Source organism: Lepidochelys olivacea (assembly GCF_965140295.1).
Source record: "Lepidochelys olivacea isolate rLepOli2 genome assembly, chromosome: 1".
NCBI classification, from domain to species: domain Eukaryota; kingdom Metazoa; phylum Chordata; order Testudines; family Cheloniidae; genus Lepidochelys; species Lepidochelys olivacea.
The window spans coordinates 174362705-174386589 of NC_140411.1; the positions used below are offsets into that span (position 1 = coordinate 174362705).

General features: G+C 39.9%; 1 protein-coding gene across 3 annotated transcripts in view; it reads right to left on the reverse strand.

The window, feature by feature from the left end:
- The window catches only part of NCAM2 (neural cell adhesion molecule 2), a 573274-nt gene that overhangs the window by 206229 nt on the left and 343160 nt on the right, over positions 1-23885 (reverse strand). For all 3 annotated transcript variants that reach the window (XM_084617433.1, XM_084617431.1, XM_084617432.1), the window contains exons 7-8: positions 19751-19911; positions 3459-3604 (exon numbers count right to left, since the gene is read on the reverse strand). In XM_084617433.1, coding sequence (XP_084473559.1) covers positions 3459-3604; positions 19751-19911 — 307 coding nt within the window. The remainder of the gene's footprint in view (positions 1-3458; positions 3605-19750; positions 19912-23885) is intronic.

A 23885-nucleotide genomic window follows, 5' to 3' on the forward strand; every position in this document is an offset into this window, starting at 1 on the left:
GTTTTGCAATTTAAAACATTTTTATCCTCTAGCTTCTAAATATCATTGATGGAATCTACAGTTGAAAACATCCCCATGTCCATTCAGAAACTTTTAGGACCTAGATTTGATTTGCAAATGCTGAACAAGAAGTTTGAATATTTATTTTCAAAGAGATGGTTCATTTAAATAAAAAATGCTGAGCAACCTTCAGATTTTTAATTTAGTCTCAGTTATTCATTCTCAATTAGAGATAATTCAATCAGATTGGAAAAAACCACTGTACAGCAGTCAAAACTCTATCCATGGCAGAATAGTGGATCACATTAAAAAAACTCCACTTAGTAACGTTTTTTTAAAGATTACATTCTTCCAAAGATGAGGGTGCCAGACCCAGAAACAACCAAAAATATATGGCATGCACCAGTATTCTTCTTCTTGCTAATATTGAGAAGAAATAGTATAAGAGTCATTACTGAAAACTTTATTTTCTCATTCACTTTTAGCTCATCTAATAGCATGAAGTGGAACAAGCAGAACAAGTTAAGAACTACTTCCCAAGAGTCACATTCGAGCACATATTGGGTTGATTTTGTAGCCCAGAAGCCCGTAATCTCACTCATTATACATGCTTATTGACAAACAAACCTGGTGGAAAAAATGCTAAAAACGGTGGCATCTTCCCATTCTTTTTTAAATGAGAAACAGATGACTTGTCTTACAGATTTTACCAATGGAAAAATGATACTGTCTATTGAAAGACTTTAATCTGTAGCCAAATGTACTTCTTTTCTAGTACAGGCTAAACTGGCTAGTGATATAGTACTATCATTTCCAAAGGAAGGAAACAGCTAACTTTAAATAAATAAAGCTAACAGCCACAATGTCCTACTCGCTAGCAATAGAAGACAATTGATACAATTTTGCTAGAATCTTTCAATAAGAGAGAAATATAATTGGGATACATACTTGTGCCGACCATTTGTGAATGTGGTGCTGATGTGCTTAAAGCTATGGTGGTGATTAACCACAGCAGTCTATGTCAAAAAATGTGTTAAATTTAAAACTAGTGACAATCACATAAGTGTCCTCTATTTATATATATATATATATATATATATATATATATATATATATATATAAATAATAATATATATTATTTTTTTCAAAGGAATTAGAACTTTAGAAGTAAAGTCATAATATGCATTGGGCCAATGTATTCCAATATTAGCTTTTAGCCTGCAGAGATCAGTGACAGAGTAGGCTCACCTCACTTACAGTGCAGGTAGCTCCCTGAACTGATTAAATAAATACTACCCACAAAGCTGAACAATAAATTATTGGGCTCAATGCAGGAATTACTGGAGACATTTTATAGTCTATGCTATGCAAGTCAGAACTGTTGATCATGATGTTTCATTTTGGTGTCACAAGTAATGTATCTATAAAAGCTCTTTTTTAAAATAAACTCCTTTTTCAGGATACAATCTAAATGTAAATGTAAACAGATTCAGAGATGACACACCCTTGGTTATGAAATTTCCACCATGCCACTGTAATAAGGTTCAGATACAAGTGAGTTGGGGAAGGTATAAGTGAACTCCAAACTGAATAGCCAAGTTTCCAAGCTGGTGACTTATTCTCTGCCCCATTAAATATTGTCCGGATGAGCAATGAATGAAGTAAGAGGGACATTCAGGGGTAAAACCAAAAGGCAATTGTATAACTCTCTCTTTGACCTTTTATGTGCAGTATGTCAAGCACACAAAAGGTAGCCGAACTGAGTTTGTTCATCACTACCTTTTTAGATTGATGCACAATCTAAACAGAAAGAGGTGCAACATGTATCAATATTGACACAGAGAGTTTTTAACTTCCACACAATGTAATGAAAGCATAATACTGTATGAAATATAGGGAAATACTTAGGTCCAGATTGCTCAAAAAGTTATCAAGCTATTAATGGAATTTATTTCAGTTCACTGGCTGATATGACAAAGCTATCCCAAGGTATATTCCAACACCAGAAATTTTGCCCTTTGTATGCACAATAGAAGGATACTACCATAGGCAAAATTTAACCAAACATATTTTGGTTGGTCTTTTGCTTCTGTTTTAATGTATACTTCTTGCAAAGATTGTGATATAAAATTATATGTCCGAGTGCAAATATTAATTTATATGGTTTTACTGAAATGAGAATATCTCATCCAACCAGAGTACAGGGAGTAAAGGAAGGGCCTCAAGCAAAGGCCACTTAAAGTCAATGAAGATCTTTCCATTATTTTCTTTTCACTTTAGATCAGACCCTTGAGGAGGCAAAAATGTGCATTTTTCTTCCATTCATTAATTCTCTGTACTCTGTTTGGCTCTGGAAGAATCTGACTGGCAGAATCACTGTACAGTTATTTTTCAGTAATGGTACTATGAATACGGAAATATCTCTAACCTGAGCGGCTACTACAATCCATCTGCTCTGCTTCCTGTACTCAATATTCTCATTTTTGCTACCAATCAAGATGCCATCTCACTCCCTTCAAATGAAGCAGAGAAACTCCAAAATGTACATGAAAAAAGAAAAAAAACACCAGAAAGCAAATAGCATTGTGGAACTACTGAAAGGGAAACTATTAAACATTTGACTCAGTCCCCTCCTGTGGCCCTGCTCCTGTTCCTATTGCAATCAGCTGGAGTCTTGCTTTTGACTTGATTAGGGGTAAAATTATGCCTTTTTTCTAATACCTCTCTGCCCTTCACCGCTCCCCTCCTGTACAGTTCTTGTTCCCACAATAACTGTAATCTATTTATGTTTTTGGTTATATCAGAAGAATCTTATCCTTTCCCACCCCATTCAGTTGTGAAAGAAAACATTGTAGAAACAAATGTATTGCAGTTATGGTGGGGTGAAGAGTCTTTCTGAGCTTTATGAAGGAAAGTTGGGAGCAAAAGAAAAAAAATGAGGATAGAAGAAAAGGAGGAGTAAAGAAAAGATGCAAAGGTTTAGGCAAAAGTCTTCCAAAATGTTCTTCATTTTGGCTGCCTCAGTTTTTGGGTCCCCAACTTTGGACACCTGCAGATTGATTTTCAGAAGTGGTGAGCACCTAAAGCTTAGGCTAAAGTCAATGGGAGCTGTGGAGAAAACCACACCTATGAAAACTGGGTTCTACATGTCTCAAGATGGGCACCAAGAAATTAAAGAACCCAAAATAATCTCAAAAAGTTTAGTTTTAATTTTTGACAGTTTGACTTTTAGTAATTTGACAACATATTTTGTTTCATATTTTCATTTCTTTCATTTAAAATGTTAGGATTTTTATACCACAGTGCTATGACCTTGTACACATAAAGCATCCTCCAGTTCTAATAGAAGCCTATTAATCATTTTCTGCATTAGTTTTATACTTATAAAAAAAAAGACAATACATATTTAGACTTTTTATCTCTAATCCTGTAGAAACATACATGAAAGGCTGCTTTACCTTGTCACCTTCAGAAAAAGTTATTCCATCGATGGCTCTTTTCCAAGTAATTTCTGGGACAGGTTCTCCTTCTGCCTCACATATCAGTGTTGTTTGACCATTTTCAAATGTGGTTTCATTTTTAAGATGTATTATCTGAGGCTGTACTGTTAAAAGTATAAATTATATTACTCATTGTGCATTAGAAACATTATATAACAGTCTCTTTTAAAATGTCCTTTTTGTTTTAAAATTTCATTCATGTTTAGTCCATTGAGATTATCAGCAGCACTAACACAGCAAAACAAACTGCAAAGTGGGATTTATTTTTCAAAACAATGTAGGTCAAAACTGAATACAGACCTTGCATTAACAAGTTAAATACATCCTATGAAAACAACAAACAAACAAATAGCATTAACGTAATATTAAGGCAGAGAAATCAAGCACTCAGGAGTGCAGACATGAAATGTTCTCGTTGAAATCTCAACTTTATTTCTGCTTCTTTGTACTTATGCCTTAAAACACTGATATTGAAATGATCCCGAGTTTGAGGCCTGCTCTACACTCAAAATTTAAAGGTTTCAGACTAGCAGCCGTGTTAGTCTGTATCCTCAAAAAGAACAGGAGTACTTGTGGCACCTTAGAGACGAATAAATTTATTAGAGCATAAGCTTTCGTGGGCTACAGCCCATCCACTTCATCGGATGCATAGAATGGAACATATAGTAAGAAGATTATATATACATACATACATACATACATACATACAGATCTGTTGGAAGTTCCCGTACAATCTGTGAGAGGCTAATTAGGTAAGATGAGCTATTATCAGCAGGAGAAAAAAACTTTTGTAGTGATAATCAAGATGGCCCATTTAGACAGTTGACAAGAAGGTGTCTAAATGGGCCATCTTGATTATCACTACAAAAGTTTTTTTCTCCTGCTGATAATAGCTCATCTATAGCTGACCTAGTTACTGCAACTTAGGGAGATGAATTACCTTTATTCACAGAAAAAGCCATTCTGTTGCTGTAGGAAGCATCTACCTATGAGACTGTAGCTGTGCCATGGTAGTACCTGTAGTGTAGCCATGCCCTGAGATCACTCTGATATTAAGACAGATCAATGTCCTATACTACATTAACTTTGAATCAGTCTAAACCGTAGGGAGGAAAAAATTTTAGCCTGATGAATTTAACCTTTCATAACTGTAAAACTATTGAAATAATTTTCTCCAAACTGGGGCCCTGATCCTGAAGAGATCCATGCAGGAGGACTCTTGACAACTGGGAATCCACATGGATGCAAGGGTCCACATGCATGGACAACATTACAGGACCAGAGCCTGTACTTCTGCTAAATTGTTATTTGCTAAAGCATCAGTTGGAATACAAGTCCCACCATGCTTGGTGCTGTAAAAACACAGTTCCTGCCTCAAAGAGCTTATTTAAAAAAGATAAAAAACAAACACAAAAATAGACAAAGGTTGTGGGAAAGGGATATAACATAAACAAAGTGATTAAGATAAAGATGGTCACACATCTTGTTATTTCCATTTTTTCGATGTATTTATTCTATTATTAGGTTTTTGCTGTCTTCTACACACACAAATCATCTTGAAGCAAAGACTAAGCATGAAAAAATTTAGCCTGATACTTGAACAGTTTACAAAGTAATGTGTGAGAAAACAAGGTTCCAAAATTATTTCCGTGATTTCCCCTAATTATAGTGTTCAGAGTGGAAGCCATGTTAGTCTGTATCAACAGAAAGAATGAGGAGTACTTGTGGCACCTTAGAGACTAACAAATTCATTTGAGCACAAGCTTTTATGAGCTAAAGCCCACTTCATCAGATGCATGCAGTGGAAAATACAGTAGAAAGATATATATATATACACAGAACGAGAACATGAAAAAATGGGGTTGCCATACCAGCTCTAAGCAGACTAATCAATTAGGTGAGCTACTATCAGCAGGAGAAAAACAAACGTTTGTCGTGACAATCAGGATGGCCCATTTCCAACAGTTGACAAGAAGGTGTGAGTAACAGCAGGCGAAAAATTAGCATGGGGAAATAGTTTTTAGTTTGTGTAATGACCCATCCACTCCCAGTCTTTATTCAAGCCTAATTTAATGGTGTCCCAGTTTGTAAATTAATTCCAGTTCTGCAGTTTCTCATTGGAGTCTGGTTTTGAAGTTTTTTGTTGAATAATTGTGACTTTTAGGTCTGTAACTGAGTGTCCAGGGAGGTTGAGGTGTTCTCTGACTGGTTTATGAATGTTATAATTCTTGATGTCTGATTTGTGTCCATTTATTCTTTTGCATAGAGACTGTCCTGTTTGGCCAATGTACATGGCAGAGGGGCATTGCTGGCACATGATGGCATATATCACATTGGTAGATGTGCAGGTGAATGAAACTCTGATAGTGTGGCTGATGTGATTCTGCTTTAGGCAACTTGCCTGTATAGCATCATATAGGATTTCCGCTGCATATCTAGGGACCAAAAGAAGTTCTCTTGGATGGCAATCAACTACCTTAATTACAAGACTATCCTTTCTCTTCTTACAATCCTTTGATGCATTATCTTCCCACTTCCAAACTTCCCACTTCCAAAGTAAACAAGACAGGGGTCCTCTAGCCTCATTCACTACACAATTCTGGTTCATTCTTGGAACACCATTGATCTCGTATATTATAAGGCAGGGGTTCTGTTGGAAAAAATAGTGTGTGATCATATAACTAAAGGTTGTACCTTCATGCATATGCAACAGCAGGCAAATTTATGGTTGTACTAGTCAAATTAATTTTAGCCTCTTTTATGTTTGAGTATTGGACTTTGCAACTTGAACATTCCTTTAAGAGACTGTAGTGTTTTGCACGTAGCATTTTCCTAGTTTTTTTAAAAGAAAACCTCAAATTGCATCCTGTAGAACCATACTGACCCTCCCATTGGTCCCCAGAACAGGCCTCTACCAATTGAGCTAAAGGAATAACCTATAGCTGCAATATGCTGTTATCTTCAGTATAAACCAGTCACAATGTAACACATTTTACTATTGGTTTGCACAAGTATTTGTTAGACAGGAGAAAAATATTAGATTGTATTACTGGCTTAGGAGGGGAATGCTATCCAGTGGTTACAAATAGCTAAACCAAGTACCCAGAACTACTTCAGGAAAGCAGTTTCACAAAGTGGGTGGATAATACATGCCTGCTTCTTAAAAGAAGTACTAGGAGGCCTTGCCCAATAACAAGAACCATGATGTGCACAGAAGTAACACCAGTCAGTGGAAGACCAGAGGCTAGAACTCATAACTTCCTCTTGGCCACCGACACAGCGCATCTTGAGCTAGCCCAATATTGCCAGCCATAAGAGTTCAAAATTTATGAGTCAAAGCCAAAAATGAGAGATTATAAAAATTATAAACTGCAGTGGAGGACTTTTTTCCCACTCTTGTCTCTGGACTTTTTACTTCTTAGAGGAAGTTCTCACTGCCAATATCTGTGTTTCCTTTCTGGTTGAAAATTCAACCTTAAATGTATACACAAATATGCTCTCCTGCCCCACAATACTATGCAGAGGGTCAGGAGTTACTCTCTTCTAACTTCTATGGCAGGAGACATGTCATTCTATTGCTCTCGAAATTCTTGCTCTGTCACCCTCCTGCCTCCTTCTCCACCCACCAACCCCTTCCCTTCACAATCTCTTATTTTCCCACATTTTCCAAGTGTGCTCTCTTGGTCTCTCTATGCCTAAAAGTACCTGTGGCTGATAACGGGTGCACCTGATCAAGTGCTAAACATGGTCTAGCTGCCAGGCATGTCCAATATCAGTTCAGAAAACTGGGTTCAAACAAGGCTTCATTTTCTTGCATCCAACAGACTCTCTACCACCCCACCACATCCCCCTGTCCCTCTTTATTCCCCAGTCTCCATTCCTGATCCCTCCATATTCCCTATCAGTATCTCTACTCACATTCCTTATACCCGCCACATCCTCCCTCCCTGCTGTCCCTCATCTTCCAGATCCTCACATCAGTTTCATGTCCTGCATTTGAACATTCCCCTTTTCTCCACCTGGATCACATGTATAGTGACTAAAGGGCCACACTCTTTCTGAATGGCAGGATGGCTTTTGCCTCATTGGAAACAATGGGAGGTGATGGTCACCTTTACTAAGCGAATCCTCAGGTTTATCAGCTAACACTGTAGGGAAATGGTGGCCATCTTGGCTGAGGGCAGCCTGTGGCTTTAGTCCCATTGACAATAATGAGAGATGATGTCCATTTTGACTAAGGTCAAAACTGCATCTTTGAAGATAGAAGAAAATCATGTTAAATCTTAAAATAATCCCCATCTACCACTCTCCTATTCCTTTTCTATAGGAAAGATATAAAGCTTGATGGTCATCAACCACAGAGCTAACCTTACAAATTGTACGTGCCTGCCTTTTGTAGAGGTTATTCGGATTAGCACATGAATATTTTCCTAAATTTATGCATGACAAACAATTCAATTTCCCCAAAGGGATGCATGTTCTAAACCTCACAACTAAAACGCCTTGGTTTTTACAGGTTCCACTATTCTAAATTTCTTGAAGATCTTCTTCCAGTGGGTCACTATAAGAGGAAATAATTCAGCTTGACGTTTTAGACACAAGGAGCTGACATTTAACGGACTAACCACTGATTAATCATAGAATATTCCTAGCTGACAGTTATTACTAAGAAGAAGGAGAAAAGCTTGAAAGGGAGAAAAGGATACTATTTCATTGCCCTGTTTTTATAGGCCATAAGATCATAATTCACTATTGACCAAAAGGTCTTCAATGTATTATGGTAGTTGGTTAACTTTTAGCTATACAGGTAGGATAATAAGATAGCATTTAAAAAAGAGTACTATGTATTTATGCCACAGTGAGGTTCCAGGACTTCTGTGGATAGGAAAACTAGAACAGACATTTTAATATGTAAATGTTCTATTTCTGATTGGACAAGGACATTCTCAAATTAAATTGATACTTTCTTACAATGCTATTAACCAGACAAGCAACCAATGGAATTAAATAATTTTGGTGCCAATCCAGACATGCCACTAATGAAATTATGGAAGTTTGGGATGGTAATCCAGAAAGGTTGAAGGCGTTATGTTTCTTCTGCTACAAATACTAACGCACTTACAATAAAATGTACTAACAAGCTGTGATCTTGCTGAGATATGTGTCTGGAATGAAAGAAGATTCAGGAAAGAAAGGACTTGCACGCAAGCTTAGTTAAAGTGAAATGTTTTATGCAGAAAACAAAATGGATGGTCCCCTGTAAGAAAAAAAAAATATTACACAAATGGGACGCTAACAAAGAGACTAAACATATATCAGAGAAACAGCATTTAAAAGTAAGTAAATACGTCTGTTGTCTGAGCAATCACGGTCAGTAGCATTTTATCAATAAAGGTGACATTATTTCTCCAGAACATAAAGTTTAATGTACAGAACTATAAGTGTCCATCAGAAGTATTCATGGAAGATTATATGGAACCTTTTCTAATCTGTGACACTAGTTTCCATATATACCCACTTAAATAAAACATTGGGTTTGATTTTAGTTTGCTTTGTTTTTTTCAGCTTTTAGAATTCAGGTTTTCAAGCTTTTCTCTGCAAAAGAATGAGGGCTAAAAACTTTATTTATGCTTAAGATGAGATTTTCACGTAATCAAATAACTTTAGGATGTGGCACTTTAAGAAAAATATTGGAAGATTCATAATAGAAATCACTAGACCTGGCAATACTATAATGTTGTTGTTGTCCTTTTCTTTAACATCTTCAAAAGAGCCCACAGTTTTACCTAGGGTCAAAAAGTTCCTGTAGGATCTTCAGACAAGGGGTTAATAAGACTCAGGATTAGGAAAAAGTTTAAGATCAGAGCCATTGCTGCTTCTGGAAAGAACTACCTCAAGCCAGCTAATCATCAAGATATAGCAAAACTGCAACCCCCTCTGCTTCCAGATGGATGGTGAATTTGGTAAATATGCTGCAGGCCAATGAGAAGCCAAAGAAGAGGCAGAACTACCTGAAATGCAGGTTCCTGAGACAGCATAGAATCATAGAATATCAGGGTTGGAAGGGACCCCAGAAGGTCATCTAGTCCAACCCCCTGCTCGAAGCAGGACCAATTCCCAGTTAAATCATCCCAGCCAAGGCTTTGTCAAGCCTGACCTTAAAAACCTCTAAGGAAGGAGATTCTACCACCTCCCTAGGTAACGCATTCCAGTGTTTCACCACCCTCTTAGTGAAAAAGTTTTTCCTAATATCCAATCTAAACCTCCCCCACTGCAACTTGAGACCATTACTCCTCGTTCTGTCATCTGCTACCATTGAGAACAGTCTAGAGCCATCCTCTTTGGAACCCCCTTTCAGGTAGTTGAAAGCAGCTATCAAATCCCCCCTCATTCTTCTCTTCTGCAGGCTAAACAATCCCAGCTCCCTCAGCCTCTCCTCATAACTCATGTGTTCCAGTCCCCTAATCATTTTTGTTGCCCTTCGCTGGACTCTCTCCAATTTATCCACATCCCTCTTGAAGCGTGGGGCCCAAAAACTGGACACAGTACTCCAGATGAGTCCTCACCAATGTCGAATAGAGGGGAACGATCACATCCCTCGATCTGCTCGCTATGCCCCTACTTATACATCCCAAAATGCCATTGGCCTTCTTGGCAACAAGGGCACACTGCTGACTCATATCCAGCTTCTCGTCCACTGTCACCCCTAGGTCCTTTTCCACAGAACTGCTGCCTAGCCATTCGGTCCCTAGTCTGTAGCTGTGCATTGGGTTCTTCCGTCCTAAGTGCAGGACCCTGCACTTATCCTTATTGAACCTCATCAGATTTCTTTTGGCCCAATCCTCCAATTTGTCTAGGTCCTTCTGTATCCTATCCCTCCCCTCCAGCGTATCTACCACTCCTCCCAGTTTAGTATCATCCGCAAATTTGCTGAGAGTGCAATCCACACCATCCTCCAGATCATTTATGAAGATATTGAACAAAACCGGCCCCAGGACCGACCCTTGGGGTACTCCACTTGATACCGGCTGCCAACTAGACATGGAGCCATTGATCACTACCCGTTGAGCCCGACAATCTAGCCAGCTTTCTACCCACCTTATAGTGCATTCATCCAGCCCATACTTCCTTAACTTGCTGACAAGAATACTGTGGGAGACGGTGTCAAAAGCTTTGCTAAAGTCAAGAAACAATACATCCACTGCTTTCCCTTCATCCACAGAACCAGTAATCTCATCATAAAAGGCGATTAGATTAGTCAGGCATGACCTTCCCTTGGTGAATCCATGCTGGCTGTTCCTGATCACTTTCCTCTTTAGGTTCTGAGGTAATCAGGACTTACAGATACACTTGTAAGGAAGGACTGACTTGAACAAGTCTATCTTGAACCCATGGGCCATGAGGGAGCAGTCTTCTTCTGAACAATTCTTCAATATCAAATTAAAACAGTAGGAATCTAAGGCTTCCTCTTCTGAGAGCACTGATATCATTGTCTCTATAGCAAGGCATACTAGACTGTAACATGTTTTATTTCTTCTCTAGGAGGGAGAGAGAGAGAGGCAGAGGAGTAATAAGGAAGGCAAGAGGTAAATTTGAAAAATGTATAAACTAACTATGGATGACAAAAGATCTTAGCCAGCTCATGGAATTAGACAGGTTATATTGCAGGTGGCACTTGATGCTGAGTGGAATGAATTAGGTCACAGGTAGTTAGAAAGACGCCTCCTACATGCACAGCCCTAACCACTGGTCCCCCTGCCTCTGGTACAGAACACTTTTTCTTTCTGGGAATGATAAATACCTGAAATTAGATTTAGGATATTGATAACTCCTGGGTGTGCAGAGTTCACTTTTCTCCTCTGTAGAATGCATAGAATTCCTCCTCTGGGTAGATCTGTAGTGTTTAATCAGGGAACTTCCATTGGGTATTGATAGGCCTCTTTTTCTGAAGTTTATTAACCAATTTAATACATTCAGAGAAAACATTACCCACTTGCACTTTAGCCACTATAAAGTCTTCAATCAACATGGATGATAAGTCTGGAGGTAATGACGGAAGTGGGGGGAAGAATCATGTCCCAAAGCGCACATTCAATTTTAGAGCTACTGCAGCGTATCTATTTAGTCCTGAAAACCATGGGTAGCTGAGACTCCTTCTTGCAATATGTTGGGTTATGTCTAACAAAGGTAGAATAGGAGATGGTAGTTGTATCATCTCACTTGCCTGAAGAAATGGGGAGAAAGAAATAGCAGTAATATATTCTCTCCAACACTGTCATACATCTCTTCTGCTGGAGGGCAATTGCCAGGAACTGTGTAATGGCAATGAAAGCTTTGCTAAATCTCTTGCACATTGAATTGATAAACACTGGCTATTTTATCTTCCTTTCAGGTATAACATTTAAGCAGCACTTTGTTAAAAAAAAAGATAGATTTGGCAAAAAAGTTCTATCTTAGAAAGTTTTGAAATGAACAGAACCAATCATTGAAAACAGAACTCCTTTGGATTCTAGTGTCTGTTTTTATTGGAGAACAGGAATTGAAGTCCATAATCAACTCTCTTTCTTTCCCAAGACTTTGGTGTAAATGGAATTCTGATAAAATCAGTTGACAACAGCAAACATGGAGGAGGTTGCAAACATGCAGAATGGCAGAATCAAACTGCCAAGTGACCTAGTGAGGTAACAGCAGTGATGTCTGTGAGCAACAAAAGAAAAATAATAGAAACAAAATTTAAGTCCTGTACCCAGAGAGGAAATAAGCATCCCTGATACAAAGCATGGGCGCATACGTAATTAGAGTTAGTATTTTTTTATCTGGTCCCATTAGTACACTTACTTTAGGTAAGCAAATATTGCAGTCCCCATCTTTGAGAATTAATGATTCAAAGAAGGGGCTTAGGTCTGTATGAGAGGATGGAGAGATTTGCAGGAGTGCTCTAGGGGTTTGAGCTTTGTTGGCTGAAGCAGGGTTTAGCTGGTAGTTAGTACCTGTTCTCTTGTAATATATGTCAGGGCACCTACAGCTTTTGGGTAGTCACCTCCTTTTTATAAACACACAACACAGAGACAGAGATAATGGCCTAGACAAATAAAAAGTGGAACTATAAGGTAAGATTGAAAAAAATGAGGCCTGGGTTATGACAAAAAAGGAAACAAACAGAAAAATAAAATCTTTTAAATCAGTATGTATTTAGGAAAGTCCAGATAGCAGAAATATTGGAAATGACAACAACAGAAAGAAATAAAAAATCAGTTAACACTCATGTTTTCCAGCAGCTGTGGAAGGATCAAACAGAAATGAATTTATAGCAAAAACCTTGGTGCAAGTCTTAAACATTAATTTGGATGAGACCTCCTAGATGGCATTGGATATCAATACGAGTGCCACTATGCCAGGAAAACAGAATGACAGAGAGAGATTACCAAGACTGGCTCATGATCAGCAAGAGATCCTCTATGAGGGAAATAGCATGCTTCTGACATCTTCCTGATATAACCCTCATCACAGAGAACAGATATAAAATCCTCGCAAAGATAAAAAAAATATTGTGTTCCAGAATGTAAAGGTAGAAGTTCTATAATCTTCCAAGTTTAGGATTTTATATAAAGAGAAAACATATTTTGGGGGAGTGAGAAACAGCAAAATAATTGTTGAATAAAATAAAAACTGTAGCCCATATAACAAATCCAAAGATTGATATTGATAAGCACAGACATAAGCATGTTAACTCAGAAACACAGCATTCAAAAACTTTTACTACCCTCTCCGCTACATCCTCTGGAGTTTAAAAGTGCTGAGTTGTAACTTATTACATTACTACTTAACCTTTATATTGCAGTGATGACAGGCTTCAACCAGATCAGGGCTTCACTGTGTTGCATACCCTACAAACATATAGTAAACATATATAGTCCTTGCCCCAAAGGTCTTGCATTCTAAAGAAAAATAAATAACAGGTGGATGAGACAGACAAGCAGGCAGTAGGGTTTCAAGGACAATAAAAAAAACAAAAACTGATAGGATGTTTTAGCATAGATTGGCTGTGTGCACAATTCTGAGCAGTAATCAGAAGCTATCTTCCTAATCATTATCAGACTGCAGTTTTCTGAATGAACTATGTCATTAAAGGAGAGATTTGAAGGAGAATATGTGTTGTCTTTACAGATTATGACTAGGAGTTTTCCCTTTGTGGAGAGACAACACGGAAGAAAGGGCAAAGAGTCTCATGGGAGAAGAGGAATATCAGGCAATTGAAGCTGGTATTGTTAAGAGTGAATGCAAGGCGTTGCGAAAAGGTAGTATGATAGAGATTGTGCAGATACTTGTAGCTTATGACAAAGGATTTGTGTTGGATACAATCGTTTTCTCTTATTTTCCCTCATTTCTTGGAAACAGCAGAAGGATTATTATAATTGAAATACACCCAATAGATCTTATAGCTATTGTGTGAGCCTAGTGTCATACAGGAGCCTCCTACACCTGCCCATTCAATCCCTACATCTGGTGAGGTGCTGCTGCACTCTGGCGGCTTGGCCACTGGGGACCCTAATTCTACTCCTCAACCCTCCCCTTGTCTGTCCCATGCCCCTTTCTTCATCCCTTTCTTGGGGGATGACCCTCAGGAGGTGGTATTTGTATTCCCCTTCCTTGCTCCCCTGCGGGCTGCTGTGTTCCCTCTGCCACTCACTCCCGTGCAGTGATAATGCAGTGTACATGGTGCTGCACCAGCGTCCTGCTACCACTGAGGGAGGAGTGCTCATGCCCCTGCCCAAAGGCTGCAGGGCCACTGATGGTGCCCAGCCGGAGGATGACTGGGAGTCTGTGGGCTCAGTTGAGGCTACAGAGCTCTCAGACTCTACCATGCTCTTGGACAAGCTGCGCCTGTTGTTGGTGCAGCTCACTCTCCAGTGGTGGGGGTATTTTAATCTTTTACTCCAGGCTGTGAGAGCTGTGATGGGGGAAGGCAAAAGCACCAGGAAACAGGATGCCGCAGCCTACCAGTGGGCCTGCAGCTTCTGCAATTCTCTGATTGCATTTAGGGTCAACCCTGGGTGGTTGAATGGCTCCGTGGGGGTGGGCAGTGGCTGTAGTGTGAGTCTCCACAGGTGCCAGGTACTTTCCTTCCTTTGGGCAGAGGGGTTCTCTGTGATGTTTCTGGAGGAGACTCAGTGGTGAGCTGGAGCTGGTTCACACCAGTTCACTGGAACGGGTTGTTAAATTTAGAAGCCCTTTTAAAACCGGTTGTCCTGCAAGGGACTGGTTCTAAAAGGGCTTCTAAATTTAACAACTGGCCAAAAGTGGCACATTAGGCACCGACTCCGTGGGTGCTCCGGGGCTAGTGGAGAAGCAGAGCATGGCCGCACATTCAGGGGAGGAGGCGGAGGCGAGCTAGGGCCAGGCGCGGGGTGGGAAGCTGCCGACCACCCACCAAATTTTCCATGGAGTCAGTGCCTAAGCCACCACTTTTGGTGTGATCAGTGGGGGGAGCGGCCAGTCCCCCCTTAGCTATGCTACCCTGCCCCTAGGAGCCAGAGGGACCTGCCAGATGCTTCCTGGGAGCTGCCCCAGGTAAGCACCACTGGGACTCCCCATCTCATCCCCCAGCAGGTCCCTCTGGCTCTTAGGGGTGGGGTTGGCACCCACTACGGTGGCCCACAAGACCCTTCTGCCTGGTTCTGGGGGCAGTCAAGGGACAGGGGAGGGGGGTTTGGATGTGGCAGGAGTCCCGGGGGGGCGAGGGTGGACCACGACCCCCTCGTGGGGTGAGGAGGGAACCAGTTGTTAAGATTTTGGCAGCTCATCACTGAGGAGTCTCACACTGATTCAGCTGCCAAAGGAGATGAGGAGTACTTCAGCCACTTCACCAAGCTCTCAGATGGGGTGGCAACCCTATTTTCCCCACACCTATTGTCCAAGATACTGGGGGTTGCCAAGGTCATGCTGGGACGCCTTCTGCACCTCCAGGTCTGTGTGGAGGAGCTGATTCTCAAGCTGGCTAACATCGATGCCCTGATACTGGGCCCGGCGCTGCACCAGGTGGAGGACACTTGATCATGCCCCTCAGAGTTGGACCTCATTTATATTTCCTGATTTAACATCTTGCAGGAGCGCTCCTCCAGCATTATGCTGGCCCCATTTTCGCACCACCACCTGGGGGCTGTGACAGCCTCAATGATATCTGAGAGGCTGGGGCTGGCCTACTGGCATTTCAATAACAGCCTTTTTGAGGATGTGGGGTTTGAGGCATCCTTCCAGGAGTTTTGGCTGGCCTGGCAGAGGCAGAAGCAGAGGCACACCTTTGCCTTGGCACAGAGGTGGTGGGACCTGTCCTTTTGCAGAGAGTGTCAGGAAAAGTGGGATGAACTTTGGGCCCCCAATGACCATCTGGCCTGGGGTCCCTTCATTTGATCCTGCATCCAGCTTCTTTGGGAGATGAATTGTGGCTCCTGCTTCTTCTACAACTAGAGAAAAAGAGGGCCAAAAGGCACATCACCTGCCTCCTGGCAGAGGACAGTATCCCTCTCATGGACCCAGTGGAGAAATGGGGAAGGGTTAGGGGCTTCTGTGCCAACCTATTCTCCCCAGATCCGACTGATGCCAACACCAGTGGGGTCCTGTGGAACAAACTCCTTATGGTCAGTGTAGGCGACTGGGACCAGCTAGAGCACCCACTCACTCTGGCCAAGTTCTTGGAAGCTCCCCACCTGATATTCACCAACAAATCTCCAGGCATGGATTTCTACCACTAATTCTGGGACATTCACTGTCTGGACCTCTTCACCATCTGGGACAAGTTCTTAGGTTTCACAGAGCTCCCCCTGTAATGTTGGCAGGCTGTGTTGAACTGCCACCTAAGAAGGGTTACCTTCATGACCTAAGGAACTGGCATCTGAGTCTATGTCTCACTCCTCAACACAGATTACAAGGTCATAGCAAAAGCCATCTTGCTGAGGCTGGGGGTCTGTGCTAGTAGACATGACACACCAAAATCAGATCTACATCGTCATGGGCAAGACCATCTTTGATAACCTCTATCTGGTCTGGGACTAACTCCATCTTGTGTGTTGGGATAGTCTGTCACTACCCCCATCCTGTCCCTGGACCAGGAGAAGGTGTTTGACAGGATAGATCACAGTTATCTCATGGGCACTCTGTGGGTATTCGGCTTTGTGTGCATTCTCCAGGCACTGTACACTTCTGTCAAGCTCAGCTGGTTCTCACCCGAACCTGTCACATACGGTTGAGGGGTACATCAGGGCTGCCTGCTGTCCAGCTAGCTCTATACCATTGGCATCGAGCCCTTCCTTTGTCTCCGCCACAAGAGGATGATGGGGTTAGTACTGTGGGAGCCAGATTTATGGGTGGACCTGTCGGCAGACGTCAACAATGTGCTCCTCATAGCCAGGAACCTGGGCCACCTGCTGTGGGTAGAGGCTTGCACCAAGGTCCTCATTTGCCCAGGTAACAGGGTCAAGAGTTCTGGCATGATAGTTGGGGACAGGTGGCAGGCATACCCCCTCCCCCTCGCACTCCATGCCATCTGGTGGGGTGTGGGTCCTCTGCTCTATCTTTCTGTCACTGATCCCTCCCCACTGGAGGCTTGAACTGGAGGCCAGAGTGGCTGACCACTTGCAGAGATGGATGGGGCTGCTCTGGTGCCTTTCCTTTTGAGGTTGGGTACTGGTGCTCAACAAGCTGATACTGTCTATGCTCTGGCACCAGTTCAACACCCTGAACATGTCCTCAGGAATTCTAGCCAGCATCCACAAGAAAATCCCAGGGTTTTTCTGGCTGGGGCTGTAATATGGTCTCTGTGGGGGTCCTAAGCTTCCCCCGGGGGAAGGGTGAACAGGGCCTCATCTTCATCCACAGCCAGGTCCACTCCTTCCACCTTCAGGCTCTGTAAAGATTCCTTTACACTAGAGGTACTCAGGCATGGAGCATACTAGCACATGCCTTCCTCCACCACCTCTGAGAGCTCCAATCGGACTGGCAGCTCTTTTTTCTCCCCCCAGAGGTGTCCCCCGAGACCTCTCTGAGCTGCCAGTCTTCTACCAGGACCTCCTTAGGACCTGGAAGATAGTCTCTGTGACCAGGTCTGTAGCAGCTGCTGATGGGGAGAACCTCCTTGCAGAAAGCCTGCTGCAAAACCCCCATCTCCATGTACAACTGGTGGAGCCCCCCCTAGGTGCATTGGAAGTTGGTCCTAGTTGGTACCACCCACCAGAGTCAGAGTCCTCCTGGATTATAATAAGAGGGATGGGATGGGCCCCATTGTGCATGTCCAGTGCGTGGGGATGCCCACCCTGTGTTCCCTTCCAGACTCTGCAGATGAGTGTGATCGAGTGGACACAGACCCTCTTGCCCATTCTTCCCAAAATTAGCCCCTTCTGTCCTGCTCCTTCCAACCTATTTTACTTCCAGTTCTCTCTCTTCATTACTCCAGGCTCCTCGTCCTGATCCCATTCTCCTTGCCTACCCACTCCTAATCACCACTTCTCAGGCTTCTCATCTGAGTCCTAGCTTCCTTCCTTGATCAGTCTCAGTTTCCATATAGGATGGTCTGTGCACGAGTCATGCCAATGATGTATACAGGCTGATGTAGAAAGCCATTAGACAGGCAAGGGAAAGTTTAGGCTGAGGGTTAGCCTTATAGATATGCCATTTACACAGACCAATGTTCCCAACATCCTGCAGAAGTGGTGCAGAGGGGTCATGATTAATGATTGGTTGGGACGTGGATTCCACTTTCCCAAGCCCTCTTCATGCCATTCTCTTAGAGCCAGCTTTATACAGATGGAGTGGATTTAATCCTTAGTATTACTTCTATAAAAAGGTAGAAATTAGCCCTTTTTTAAAATAAACAAACAAACCTGGAGTTAAGGAATAAATTGAACAATACAGTAGTGTATTTGTTTTCAACATTGTTGTCTCAGTCATTTCAATTGTTAATATTTAGTGTTAATGTCAATGAATATTTATGTATACTTTTTGTTTTACTTGTGTATTTTCAGGATTATAATTGTCAAGTTCTTTTATATTTCAGAGACTGCCCCCCCCCCACCAATATAAATAGAAGTTTTTTCTACTATACTACATTTTTAATTTAACAATTTAGGTGACATTATTTTATGGTGGCAATGCTATGTGCTGACATAAATGTGAGAATTTTGTGTGTCTTCTCTGGGGTTTATTTTTTCCCCTTCTTTCTTTATCTGACATTGTGAACCTGAGATGTTTCTTTACCTTAGGGCTTTAGTGAACAAATTATAGCCTTGATCCTGCAGTCTGATCCTGCAGTCTTGACCTCTTCACCTGCACAGAGCCTTAGTGTCTGCAATAGAGCTCCATCTACAGGGAACTCCATTTAAGCTAACAGTATTACACCTGTGTAAGCAGAAGAGTCCGCCCACATAGGTCGGTTTGGAGTAACAGAGTTCATAAACAGCAATAAGATTTTTGGCTTTCTCACTTAAAAACAAAAAAGTATCAACCAATACATTTTTTTTTAAAATGAATAAAATACATAACAATAAAACCCCTGCCTTTGTATGGTTTTATCTGGCTTAAAAAATCTGTATTTAGAAGGCTAAATATCCTTTTTTTCACTCCCAATGCTTCCTCTCCTTCTGGCCCTTCATTTTCTCACAGTCCAACAGCCAACTTTTAGAAGGAAACCAGAGAAAATTAACAATTTACCAGTTCAGTGTTCTGTATCTGAATTGTAGAACAGCAGATGCTGAAGATAAAAGAATTTCCAAGTCAAATTCAGGAGTAAAGCTTAAAGTGGCCATCTCAGGGAAAGCTTTCCTTCTAACCCAATGCCAAAAGTTGGCTGCTGCATCAATAGGAACCTCCTGGGGGCACGGTTCCGTATAAACTCGTGAATTATAATTTCAGTTACTACTGTTCCTCAGTAACTGTTGCTTGTATTTAACAAATAAATAAGAAATAAACTTAGCTGGCATTTGGATTAAAAAGTCAATACTTTATAGCTTCACTTGGGCTTCTTGATACTTTATTTTCTTCCATAGATTGATGTCTACAAATAAAATTGTGACCTCAGTATGGGCCTAATATTCCAATGGTATCAAATTGCCAGTGTTCCACTGACTTCATTTTATACCCAGTGAGGCTCTATCCCGATATGTCTTTTTATATCAAATATTACAACCAGATGCAATCAGATAACTGACAAAACAAAAACAAACAAAATATCATGATAGTATATGCCATGAAATACTTACCAAAAACTTGGAGGAATGTCTGTTTTTTATCATTTCCTGCTTTATTTTTTGCTCCACACACATAAGGACCTGCGTCAATATTTTTGATATCTCTGATTGTTAATTCTGTATTGCTTCCTCTCAAAATATATTTTTCATTTTCATCAATAAGTTTGCCATTCCTGAAGAATAAAAGGGATTTATAATCACTCAGTGTATCTCATAGTCTGAAAGACCACGTTCAGTTTTCTGATTGAGAAGTGTCAGTCCCTTCAGTGATTTTCACCAGAGGACATGACTATTTTGCTACCATAAAAAGCACAGAAAAATGTGTGGTAGAGACTAGCATTATATTTGGAAAGCTGTTGATTTCACTCTGATGTAAATTATTTGAGTGGGTAATTGGATGTCTTTATAAATGTGTCCAAATTCTGGGCATAAGGGAATCATTCTGGACTGTATCTTGATGCTCAGAACTCCTTGCCATATGATTTTTATTACCATGTTCTAAAATACAAATTAATTAGAAACAGTATAACATTTTCATTCCAATACATTTTAACACTGATTAAATGACACTACTATTCACATTAGTGCAATAATTTATAAAAATGGTTTCATACTACTTACACATATAGTACACTGGCACTTGTGTCCGTTTTTTTTCTTCTCAGCTGTTGTTGGCTACTCACAAATCAGTAAACAAACAAACCTCCAGCCACTGGGATATGTGCAGTGCAGATGGTTTAGAAATAATGAAACCTGTGAATACTCTGATGGTTGATCAGTACTTGACCAACTCACTTCTTCACCCTGGCATATACACGATTATATTGTGCATTCTTTCTACTAGAATGTAATCTTAACTTTATTTCTCTTCACTTTGCCATATTTCCTTTGACCTATTTTTTCTGTTGCTCAGTTATGCAGCTTCTTCACATAATAAATAAATAAAAAAAGTGCCTGATTGTCACAAGTGCTGAGCTCTCTCTGACTTCCATGGGATTTGGGGGACCAAATCAGGCCGGTTTTTTTAGGTGCCTACATATGATTTAGGAGCCCAACTTTAGTCACCCAAGTTTAAAAATCGGGGCCATGGTGATTTTCAGTTTCTTTCTGATCATTTTATGGTGATAGTCATATTTATTAAAACAAATTCTAAAATAATTCAAATATATATCTTATTTTAAGCAAGAATATAGATCCTTTCTAGGGAAGATTAATTTTATGCCAGCAGCAGTGCATTGATAGGGTATCTTTATGTCTTGTATTTTAAGAACAAAGTTAAAACTCACTCCAATTTTAATCCATTGATGCTTTAATTTTATAAACTTGATGGTGACACTCATTCATCTCCTTTTCAATGTGAGTTACTTTATTTGTTTAGCAGACTTACTTCTGCACTCAGATATTTCCATACAATTTCTAGTGTTTTCAGTAGGAGATGCAAGGGAGTGTCTGCCGTAAAAAATGGTTCCAAAATGTCTCTTGTCACGAACGTTTCCTACAGCCAGGAAGATTTGAAAATAGAAACTGGGACTTCCAGAAAACGGGACAGACTTAAATTGATACTGATGTTAGAGAACAAGAAGCTATGTTTTACACATTAGAAGATTATTTCTTTTGTGGGTTAATTCTAAGTCTTGTAACTAAAGATAAAGGGATTGATCCTGCAATTAGTTGCATTGATTCCAATGAGATTACTCACATGAGTATGGCTTGCAGGATCAGTCCACACTTATCTTACAAACTTGGGAAGTTTAATTCTGTTGGAATTCTTCACTCACTTATTCTGGTTTTCTACTAGTGTAACTCCATCAACTTCAGTGGAGTTACCCTCGATTTACACATGTGTGACAGAGGAATCAGTCCTTCATAGAAATGAAATTTTAACTAGGTATATTCACATATTAAATAAAACAAAAACTAATCTTTGCTTATCTTTCTTCTTATATACATCCCAAGACTAATATGTAAGTGTTCTATTGGACTGGTAGGGAAACACTGACACATTAGCTCAATTCCCTTAATCATGCATAATGCAATCCAGAATGTGACTGGAATTTAAAATAATGTTTACTTATACTCCCATAAGAACATAGCTAAAACAATTGACAGACAGATGATCAATAACTTAAAACTCTATCATATAAATACCATACAAAGGAGGACTTTGGTTCCAATCCTGAAGCTCCTGGTTTGGTCAGCATTTTGCTTACTGAGTCAAACACCACAAAGGGACCTTACAAGAGGGCTAAATGTTATTGGTACAAGGTTAGCCCGGCTGTAGCTCAGCTGACTTCAGTGGTGAAGCACCTGTTTATGCCAGGGCTGAATTTGACCCTTAATTGTAGCAACATGTGGGAAACTGAAAAGAAAAACCCCAGGGGACGAAGTGAAAACTGAATTTTTAACTCAGCTGAAATCTGGCTCTATTCAACTGTAAGGAAGAAAAGATTATGCCATAATAAACCAAAATCTTTCAGTCGTTAAAGAAGAAAAAATTCCACTGATGTCAATGAGAGTTTTGGCCGTGTCAGGATTAGGTCATAAAATATATTCCAAAGAATTTTGTGAGATAAGTAATTTAAATAACGAAACAGGACTAACACAATACTTCAATAAATCAAAACTCATTATTTCATTTGAATGGTTGTCATATGAAATTCCTATTGTTTTCAAACTCATATTACTCATTCAACAGCTGTTTTGGCAAAAAAAAAATCAACTCCATATAAAATTGATACTAAATTTTACATAAACTGTGAACCCATTACTCACAGAAGTCAGTGGGGATTGAGTAAGGGGTTCCCGGTCTGGCCTGTATGAAGAAATAGTCCTGATGAACCATAGTTACTGATAGTAATGCTATGTAGATAGAGTATTATTGGGAAACCCCACTGGAATTTGTGTAATGGAGGATGCCCAGTGCCCAGTCTCCCAGGCCAGCAGGATTTTGCCCAGAAAATGCCTGAAAATCCAGTACACTTCTGCAAGATAGTTAATTGTGCAGGTTATCAGTGAAAAAAATAATATTTATTATTACTTCAGTTTGTGGAATCAGAAGTACCTGTCCAGTACTGTAAAAACCTACAGTATTGTAAAAAAAATATTTCTTCCTTAGTGATTGTTACCAAGCATATAGCATAAGTGTGTAGATATCTTGGCATAAACACAAATCTTCGATTGCTTTTGACATAAATGGTAAATAAATTACAATAATAGTACTATGCATATTTCTAGCACTTTCCATCTTAGGATCTCTATGTGCTTTTTATATAGTACCCATTTTACAGATAAGTAAACTGAGGCACAAAGAGGATAAGAGACTTGCTCAAGGTCACAGAACTCAATTGCATAGTTGGAAACAGACTGCAAAATCATGGATCCCAAACAATAGATCACATTTCTTCTCATAGTCTACTTTAAAATCTAATAAAATCAAACTCTGGTGGGGGAGTGAAGATGAATTTAAATTGCATATTTCTGATAACTCTGGAAAACAAATGCCAAAATAACATTGTTTCACCAAAAACAGAAATAGCACACAGTACTAAACAAGACAAAATAACATTCTAACCCCATATCTGAACAAAAGCTCTGTGTAGCTCTAAGCTTGTCTCTTTCACCAACAGAATTAGGTTTAATAAAATATATTACCTCACCCACCATATCTCTACAACGTCAATGAAGCAGTAATGCTGAGGAAATGGTTTGAATTAAGGTCCAAATATAGACTTATAGATCAGTCTCTTGCAAAAGCCTCCTCATATTGCCTACAAGTGGCAAGATTTTGGTGGAGTAAACTTTAAAATTAACTTCTCAGAAATAATAAGGGAGGTAAATATTTTGATCTGTTTTTTTTTCCTCAATACAGTCAAACCTGATCTATTAATTTCAAAAGAAACTAAATCTGAATGGATTTTTCTTTTTTTGGTTCAGTGGCAATTCCAAAAATAAAATAAAATAGTTTTGATTCAACCTGAAAAAAATTTTTTTAAAAAAATTGACTAATTGAAAAGTGATTAAAAAATCAATGTTTTGTTTAATCCAAAACAAAACGTTTTTCATTTTAAGCATTTTCCCACATTTTTATTTAATAAAAATAAAATTAAATATTTCAAAACAAAAAAGTTGATTTGAATCGAGAAATCAA